The sequence below is a fragment of the Carlito syrichta genome, unplaced genomic scaffold, assembly GCF_000164805.1.
Source record: "Carlito syrichta isolate Samal-C Ts95f unplaced genomic scaffold, Tarsius_syrichta-2.0.1 Scaffold308142, whole genome shotgun sequence".
NCBI lineage: Eukaryota > Metazoa > Chordata > Mammalia > Primates > Tarsiidae > Carlito > Carlito syrichta.
In genome coordinates this window covers 1,049,879-1,059,793 of record NW_007252238.1, presented here as the reverse complement: position 1 = coordinate 1,059,793, position 9,915 = coordinate 1,049,879, and the positions used below count along the sequence as shown (strand labels likewise).

The 9,915-nt window shown below is 38.2% G+C and overlaps 1 protein-coding gene across 2 annotated transcripts in view; it reads left to right on the top strand.

Annotated features, from left to right (window-relative positions):
- Window positions 1-9,915, top strand: part of NR3C2 (nuclear receptor subfamily 3 group C member 2) — a 362,756-nt gene that overhangs the window by 177,375 nt on the left and 175,466 nt on the right. For both annotated transcript variants that reach the window (XM_021716062.1, XM_008065056.2), the window contains exon 3: window positions 5,291-5,430. In XM_021716062.1, the coding sequence (XP_021571737.1) occupies window positions 5,291-5,430 (140 nt within the window). The remainder of the gene's footprint in view (window positions 1-5,290; window positions 5,431-9,915) is intronic.

Genomic DNA, 9,915 nt, shown 5'->3' with positions numbered 1-9,915 from the left:
CTACCACGCCCGGCTGATTTTTTGATTTATTGTAGAGATGAGGTCTTGCTGCCCAGGCAGGTCTCGAACCCGCGGGCTCAGACAATCCACTCACCTCAGCCTCCCAAAGGCACGGGATTACAGGCTGAGCCACTGAACCTGGCAATACATGGTCTTTAATTGGAGTTTGAAACTCATTTGGTATTAAACTTGATCATGACAGGCTGTCCTGTTAATCTATCTGTATCTTTAAAGGATATCTTGGAAAGGGTCTTAGTGGTCATCCATTCAGCTTCTTTTGGGTGAAAATTGTGGCCCAAAGAGGAGAGGTGATTTTGCTGAGATTTCACCAAGTAATGGCTGACCTAGAAGTAGAGCCCAGGCCTCTTTACTGATCCTCTATTCTTGCCCTTTGATATCTACATGTTTGGTCCTGTGTTTGGGCTTCAGGTCCTACGTGTTTATGTTTTATAAACAGAATATACCCTAAAGTTGAATTCGGACATGCAAATCCCTAAACATGCTTTGTATTTTGATAACACTGTGTCTAAGAAGGAAGTGAGCTCAAGATCTTCCCCTTCCCCCGTCTTCCCTCTCCTATAAAATGTACAAATGTATTTCTTAAAACTGGATGCATACAGCCATCCAACTATGTGCCATCTTTCAATTTCAAAGATAATCACATGATAGGGTGTCAGTAGAGACTAGAGTTTTCCAAACATTCACTCTTTGTGGCCTGTCTCTTGTGTTAGTAATGTGTATATTCGTGAGACAGCTGGCTGAGCTTTTGAGGATAGTGTGTGTCCCTGGGTTGGTTGGTTGGTTTGTTTTTCCCCTCTCTGTGCAAAGCCAAATGAACCATATGGGAATCGAACTGATAACCTTGGCCTCATTAATTTACCTTCTGCAAAATCGCCTTTTATAAATGTGTGTTCTACTGTAATGAGATTAGGAGTGCGATTTCATTCACTCAATAAATATTGCCAACACTGGGCTAATGGCAATGGGAGCACAGAGATGCATATGGTATGGTTTTTGCCCTCAAGGAATTAGCGTACAGGTCACTAATGCAAGAGCAAAAGTGATGACTGCTGAAGGAGAGGGGTTAGCAAAATGTTAAGGAGTTAGGAGAGGGAGAGTAGAACTTCCTGCCGGGAGAACACCCAGACCCTTTAAGGGTGAGTAGGGTTTCTAGGAGAGGGAGTGAGGGAGAGGAAACACTAGGTTGTGCAAAATGGTGGTTGACCAGAACACCTCCACAGGGATGTTGGCGTGTGCTGAGCATTAGGGTAGACATCATGAAGAAACCCTGCAAGAAAAGGTAGGTAGTAGGGAGAGGGATTTAAAGGTCCTACTAAGGTTTTTATTTATGGTGGCATTCAATAGGGATGATAGAAGATCTCCAAACTTGGAAGTAATACAGTCAGAACTCTTTATTATCAAATTCGTCAGTCACTATTGAATGAGTTGGAAGGAGGAGAGGCTAGCGTCAGGGAAGAACACTTAGGAAGTAGCAAAGGCCTGAACCAAGGTTAGCAGTGGGTGCAGAGTTTGCAAAGCTGGGCTGAGCAGGACCTGGTAACTGATTGGATTGGATAGTTGAGGAGGAAGATTTGAACCTGAGTAACTAGCAGTTGGCAGTACTGTTTCAGAACATCAAAATCTGGGGGGAAAAAGCTTTGAACATGATATGTTTAAGAATCTGAAAGGGCTTGGAGGTAGGGATATTATGTAGAGGAAGAGAAAACATAAAATTGGGCACAGGGAGAGGTTGAAGCTGGTTATAATGATTTGGAAAGCCATTCACCGAGAGAGTTTTGTTTGAACTGGGCTGGTAGATGTGATCATTAAGGAATAGAGTATAGGAATTTTTTAAATGATGGCCAGAGGTAGGATTCTGAAGTTAGTGATTAAAAAGATGAGAAAGAACCTGAAAATTAGAGGAGGCGTTACTGGGATAAGAAGAAGCTCCGTACGATAGAGAAACCAGAGAAGCAGAGAGAGAACCCCCAAAAGACACCAAGAGACAGATTTGCTATTTAGTCAGGGATAGATGTTAGTGAACACAAGGGGAGAAGAATTTATGTTTGCTTTAATTTTGTAATTAAAGAAAATGATCTCTTCTGGATCTCACATGGCATCTTTTTATGCTAGACACTTCTCTTAGTTTGGTTCAGCTACATACCTCTCACTCTCAGGATTCTTGGAAACAAGCCACATTCCTCTTTATCTATATGGTGTGGTAGGTTTTATGATAACTGTTGTACAAATGCCAGTTATCTGTAAAGACTCATTTGTTTAAGTATTGAGTGGGTGCCTACTAGGTGCCAGGTACTGTCCCATGCACTGGGGACACAGTATCGAATAACACAGATGATAGTCCTGACCCATATTGAGTTTATTTTTGTGGATAAGACAAACAGTAAACAACAAAGACTCAAGAAAACAGACAACACATTAGATGGTAAGTGGAATAGGCAAGGGAAGGTGCTTAAGGAAGTCTTGGGAACCAGATTGTGGCCTTTGGTCAGATGGATGACATTGACTTTGACTCTGTGAGGGAAAACCCTCTCATGGCTTTGAGCAAAGGAATGAGTGAATACGGATCATTCTGCTATAGCAGGGAGGAAAGGGGACAAAGAGAAACAGCAAGATCTGCTGGGAAGTTTTTGCAGACTCCCAGGTAAGAAGAGTTGATAGATGAACAAGATAATGCAGAGGGGAAGTTGTAGGAGCGATCTGAATCCAAAGGTAATCTGAGGATAAAGTGAATAGAATTTGACAGAGTAGGTATGTTGTGCGACAGAAAGAGAGGAATCAGAGGTGAGTCCATATTTTCTAGCCTGAGCAACTGGAAAGAGTTGCTGCATTAGTTGCTAGGGTTACCATAACAAAGGACCATAAACCAGGTGGCTTAAACTACAAAAATGTATTGTTTCACAGTTTGGGAGGCTAGAAGTCCAAGATCAAGGTATCGGCGGGTGGGGCTGTGGTAAAGATTCTTTTCCCTATCTCTCTCCTAGCTTCTGGAGGTTTGCTGGCAATTTTTGGCATTCCTAGGCTTTTAGAAGCATCCCCTGATCTCAGCTGTCATCTAAGCATGACATACTCTTTGTATAGGTATCTGTGTCACAATTTTTTCTTTTTATGAGGACATCAGTCATATTGGATAAGGGGTCCTCTATTCTGGTTTGAGTTTATCATAATTATACCTGCAACAACCCTATTCCCAAGTAGGGTCACACTCTGAGATCCTGTGGGTTAGGATTTCAGCATATGAATTTCAGGGGGAGACACAATTCAACCCATTATAGTTGTTGGTAACTGAGAAAAGGAAGTCTGTGAAATGAATGGGTCTGCAGGCAGGGAGATCAACAAAGTTTTGGACATGAGTAGTATGAGGTGCATATTAGGTACCCAAGTGGGGTAAATAGGTCTGAAATTCCAGGGAGGAGTCTGGGCTGGAGAGAAAACCTTGCAAGTACCCAGCATATTGATGACATTTAAAGCCAAGAGATTAGATGAGATTGTTGAGAAAGTAAGAAAGACGGAAATTAAGAGGCCAGTAAGTATCAGGACCAAGACTAAGGCCCGCAAAAATGTTGAATAAGAATCCCATGTCTGTTTGGAGCTGTGAAGAAGCAATTACACTTTAATGATGATTTTAAATTATATTCTAAATATTTACAAAATTGTGGCGACTCCCTGTGAAGTATAAGATGAGTCGGGCAGAGTACGGATTGAGTTTTACTGGCTAATATGTTGAGGAAGTTACTGGTGCTGAAATGGAATGTTTTGAATGCCATAAAGAAGTCAAAGGACACTAATAAAAATAATAAAGAGCACTTTTCTCAGAAGGAGAAGCAACTCTGGAGAACATTGTTTCAGTCCTTGATTTAAGAAGTCATTTTCTAGAAGGCAGTCATGCTGCAGCACTCTGAAAAGCTGAACAGCGTGTCCCTTCATCGAGTGGAGTTCGAACATTTAAGATAGTTTTAAAAAATAGGAACACAAAATTGTCACATTTTAGCTAATTTGTAAAACAGAGATCCTCACTGTAACATAACCATTTTAGCCTTTTGATGTATTTTTTAAAATTTTTTCCCAGTGCCTGCTGGTTTACATAGAGACAAAAGCTTTGACATAGGTGACAGAAACTCTACCCAGAGTTACTCAGTTCAACTGTTATATTTGGAAAGTGTTTTCTGACCCCTGTATTCCCAGGATGGAGGGCTGAACCCAAAGTGTGTCCCCATAGTACATTGAACCGTAGCACTTACTATGTAACATTTTATGTCCCCACTAAGTGTGAGGGCAAACATTGTTTTTTGTTTTTAAATATTTATTCCCCCCCCCCACCTTGCACAGAACCTGTAAGTTAAATATACAATACATGGATGTGAAATGTGAATGAAAAAGTCAACTTCTTTGCCTGTTTTGGTACACATATAAACTATCACTGAACTATGACTCCTTATTACAGTTTAAAACATTTTGTTCAGAATGCACCATGACTAATATAGTAATATATAATATATCTTGAGAAGATTCCCCTTAGAAAGTATTCAAATGGATAGTTGCTTAAAGAATTAGATGTCCCTAAAAACCATTGTCTAGAATCCTTTCTTTTTTTGCCATGAAAGATACCTGAGTTATTTACTATATACCATATGGCTTTTTTTTTTTTTTTAAGTACTGACTATATCCCTTCAAATTGATAAGCAAAACAAAGTAATTTGAACATGCCTATAAAAGGTAACATGAAGAAATGCAGGAGCTTGGAGGGCTAAAATTGCTGACCCTAGAGGCAAGGAAACATTTTTTTTAATCAGTGGATTGTTTTGGAAAGGGAAGTTTGTTTTTCTTAATCTGGCATAATAGAGATGTATAATCAGAGTCTAAGGGAAGAGTGTTGAGAAGTATTGTAGTAGTTTGTTGATGCCAAAACAAAAGAACAGCAAAGACTTCCATGACGACTTGGTTCAAGATTCTTCTCCTCACTGCCCAAGAGTGTAAATAATGTGTGTGTTTGTTTGTTTTTTCTTAAAGACTTTCTCAATAATAGGAAAAGAAGGAAAAAGGTTTATATGTGATTATCACTCAGGACTGAGAAGAGACTTTACAGCATTTTCAATACCATTACTCTCTGAGGAGTCTTTACCTTTATTTTGCTAAGTCACATGGTGGGTGACCACTACAGACTGAATTCATGTATGGGACCGTTATGATGAACAAATTTTGAGCTAAGCTATAGAGCATATTCAATGTGCCATTACAGTGTAGTTATTGAAATCTTGATTTCTTTCCCCAGCTCTACTTTACGAAGTGTTTCTACTGGATCCTCAAGACCTTCCAAAATATGTTTGGTGTGTGGGGATGAGGCTTCAGGATGTCATTATGGGGTAGTAACCTGTGGCAGCTGCAAAGTTTTCTTCAAAAGAGCAGTGGAAGGTAAATGTTCATGTGGGTGTTCCTTTTTCACTTTTTTTTCTCGTATGTAGTTCACTTGCACAGTTAACGCGATAGCATTATTGGGAATGCTTCCAAAATATTTTTGATGTAATCTGTCAGTGATAAATAGTAATGGCGCCTTATCTAAAAACCACCTGGAGATTTTCTGCTGAGCAGTATTTAATGAGCAAAATTTGAAATTCTCAGCAATGATCAAGTCAAAAAGACTTTTGTGTTCGTTTGTCACAGTCTTTATTTTCTCAGTGAGACTTAGAAAAATAATTCTGTGTCATCATAAACTTAATTTGTGTGATCTTGAAAAGTGTTTTTACTCGGCACATACAGAATACATCCTTTCTCTCTTTCCTGTGTTTATAAATATATGTGTTTGTGGCAAATTAAATATCAATTTGATATTAATATCAAAACCAAGCCAGTGATTTAAGCTGTGTTCCATATAGAATAATTTTGTTTACCAGCTAGTTCAGGCTCTGAGTCCCTGTTTGAGTTCTGCCTTTATTCCTACTGAAGGTTTCCAAATGAGTATATTAAATGAAAAATGTGACTGAGATTCCATATGTGTATTTAGGCTAGCTCTTGCTTCTGTCCAAGTAATTGTATTTCTTAAAGAGACGTCGTCTTTAGTTTGTTTTTACTTCCCTCACCCTACTTATAAGCAATTAATCAACACCAGATTATGCCAGATAGTTTTATTGTTGTTGAAAACTGTATCTGGTGAATGTGTAGAATTTTTGCTATTAACAAAAGTATTGTTGTGTAATTGACATTTATATTCACTAAGGAGCTCAACATGAAGACTCCCTAAGGTTTATTTCTCAGGGAAGTTTTCTGAGAGATGAATCGGTACTTCAGAGGCTTAAGCCTAAGTGTCTTGAATGTTTCCCATTTGTTTTGCCAGAGACCGCAAAGTAGTATCTTCAGTTGTGGGATTAAAAAGCTAACCAAGTAATTATTTATTTGCTTCATGGATTGATTTTCATGCTATTTAATTGATGTGACATGATTTCACATTATTTACATGTTAGCCATTTTGTAGTCCTCAAGTCCAGCATTGAGTTGGTAGTAGGAACTCGGTAATTCTTTCTCAGGATGTGGGCTTTTGGTTACAGGTGACAGAAAATTCAGCAGACTGGCTTAAGCACCAATGGAAATTAATTGGCCTACATCCTGGAAAGTCCTAGTGTAGGCTTGGCTTCAGGCAAGCCATGGTCTTAAGCCAGGTCATTAGAACTCAATCCCACTCTCTATAGCTTGGTTTTGTTCTGGCTCTGTTCTCATGCACGTTCTCTCATGGTGCTGAGACAGCTACCAGGCCTCCATTAAAAAGAGGTTTTCTTTTCCTAGCAGTTCCTATAAAAGCTCCCTATGGAATCCCCTCAGATTGAACTTGGCTCACATGCCTATCTCTGCTTCGGTCCCTGCAGCTAGGGCACACAATGATCAGATAGGCTGGTTCTGACTGGAGTTGGACAACCAGAACCACCTAGACCAGGAAAGGAGAAGGTTGTTTCCCTTAGGAAAACGTGGGTTCTGTTACCAGCAGCTGATTTTTCAGAAATTGGGAAAAAAATAAATTTGTACAGTACTGAAGTCAGTTTACTTTTTAAGGCTTCCTCTTCTCTCCTCTCTCTTTCTTAATTATATGGTTGGCCCAGCAGAAGATAAGTAGGTGAAATTTACTTCTGGCACCATCCTAAGGTCACTTTGTACCTTCCAATATAAGATCTCCCCTTCCTAGACCCACTAATTAAGTAAGTGATAATGTAAAACAAAGCTCTGTGGAGCAGGATTTTTTGGAGTGGGCAGTGGAAGCCTCCATGTTGGCTGGCCAACCTAGCCTGTGGGTCAGCTGTCATGACAGAACCCATGATTTAACTATTTGCAGAATCCGCCCTTCTCTACTTCTAAAGCAAAAGGTTTTCTAGAAATTCTTGCTTAGCTTTTTCCTGTTTGAAGTAGCTTCTGTGGAAGTCCCTGAAGAATTAATTGTTTTTGTAACTCAGGTATAAATAAAGATGGAAAAGCCTAAATGTAGGTACAGCTTTTTATTTCACTGAGAAGCATATCAGTCAGTGGGTAATGAAACCTGACAAATGTCTTTTAGTACTTTTTTGATATAGTTGATTCCCTATTACTTGGGAATTAGCGTCTTAACATTAACTTGCATAAAACCAGGCTGTGAACTTAAAATAGAATTTCATGAGAGTAGAGACTTATTGTTTTTGTATTTTTTATTTCTTTACTCTTTAATCTGTGTTATGAGAGAGAATAAATATATGAGAAACATGGCTCTCTTTATATCAGAACTTTTTGAATTAACAATAAGAGATTTTTTTTATAATACTTTATATAGGTTAAAACACTCATTTTACAAAATTATGGCATATGGGTGTTATTTTTATTTCCCTTTTCTAGGCGAAAACATTTAGAATCAGACCAAGTCAACCAATCTATTCTGAATCGTAAGACCAAACTTAGATCCATACTAAAGTCTTATGACTCTAAACCTAGACCCAACCTAGACCCAACCTAAAGTCTGAACTCTAAATTTCATAATATATTTTTTCCATTTGCCATATCAGTTATCAAGTTAGTGAAAATTCTACCTTACGTGTTTGGTTAGTCATGCTTACTTGATTCTAATCAAGGAAGTAATCCAAGCACTGAGAACACATCATTTGATACTCTTAATCTGTGTGTTATATGACTGCATATGTATATACATATAGATACACATGGATGTAGGTTTGTATATTTCAGTGTTTACTAAAGTTTGTTTTCTGATTTCTCTTGCTAGCTCTCCACTCCTTCTTAGATTACAAAAACAGAGACTTCTGAGCAGGGTGGGTAGAAGGAGCTGGGATGAGGGGAGTCGGTTAAAGCTGAAAGGAAGTAACAGAACCAAGGATAGAACTTGGAGATAATCCCCAGAAGGGAGGAAAAACACCAACAGCCTGAACTCTGAGTTTATAGCCTTCAGGCTTTATGCTCTAGAGTACGTCTCTCTCAAACTTGCTATAATAGCATAGTGGTGACTGTGTATGGAGACTGTAAATTACTTTTTTTAAGTGTAAATTATGTTCTTTGTGTTCTAATGGGATGTATATATGTGCTTATTTTTTTCTTCTTAAACATCTAATATATAAACACTTAGAACTCTTGCAGAATACCTTATTTGCCAATAATGTTGAGTAATAGCCATATTATTGTACCATATAAATGAGAGTTTATAATTTTATTTTTAAAATTGAATCACTTATTTGAAGTGATTTGAAGCTTTTCAAAACTTTTCTGTCTGTAAAAGAAAAAAATATAACTTTTTTTTTTTTTTCTAGATAGGGCTCTCCTTTATGGTAGAAACTAGACTGGCCTTAGAATTAGAAGACTTAGTTTTCATTTCTGACACTGCTCACTAGGTGTGAGATTAAGGCAAGTTATTTTGTGTTTCTGGCCTTCAGTTTGTTTGTCTACAAAGGGGGAAAGTAGGGCTGCCCTACGTTAATATTGCTATGAAAAATTACATGAAAACACAATATATGGATTTGTATCCATTACAAAGCAGCATCAACGTAGGAGGAGATTGCTCCCTAAAAACAAATGCTGAAGTTCTTTAGTAATGTCTGTGTAGAGAGAAGATGTAAATAACACAGTCACACTACACTGTTAGGGCTTCATTTTTCTTCAGTCTTCATTTTTCCTGTAATGTTATGTTGTTTCTAGAGCTACCCTTTGAGGTGGTAAGAGCCTTCTAAACCAGTAATTCTAAGGAGTGGATAGAGGGAATGGAGGTCTTGAAAATTTCTTGAGGGGCTTTTCCAGTATGGACCAAACTGTTAAGATTTACTCCCATAATGAGTCTCTGTGGCGGAGTAGGACTGTCCCGACTTTGGGGTTTACAAAGTTGAGAAAACATGGGGAGCCATCAACTATATTTTTGCTCCATTAGCAGTCTGTAGGGCAAGACAGAGTTTTATCTCCATAACCTAGCAAGGCTGTGGGTATTTAGTAGCTGCCAAATAAATGTTGGAGTGTACACATGAATGTGGCTAGTAACATAAGAGCAGCTGAGGTTAAACATCTTTCCCCCAAGCCAGTAAATTACCAAATGGAGCTAGTCCAAGACTTATGTAGGCTTTTTGACTTCTAATCTGTAATTTCTAATTCTTGTCTGAGTTTTTACTATCTCAGTCTCTTTCTAACTGTAAATTGCCATTAGTTCCATCTCATCTGTGTTTTTTTACTTTGTGATATCTCAATGAACAGAGTTGACTAGATTCAGCACACTATTTTATAACCTAATTTCCTTTTTGGATACTCAGTGTATATACAATGTCTAGAAGACACAGCTACCACAAATCACTAAGTAGTTATAAGGCTATAAAAGAAGATGAGAGTTCATTATTATATAAAGTCAGCTGAATTTAAATTTTTGTAAGCAGACCTTTTCAGCTGTAGAGTCCATAT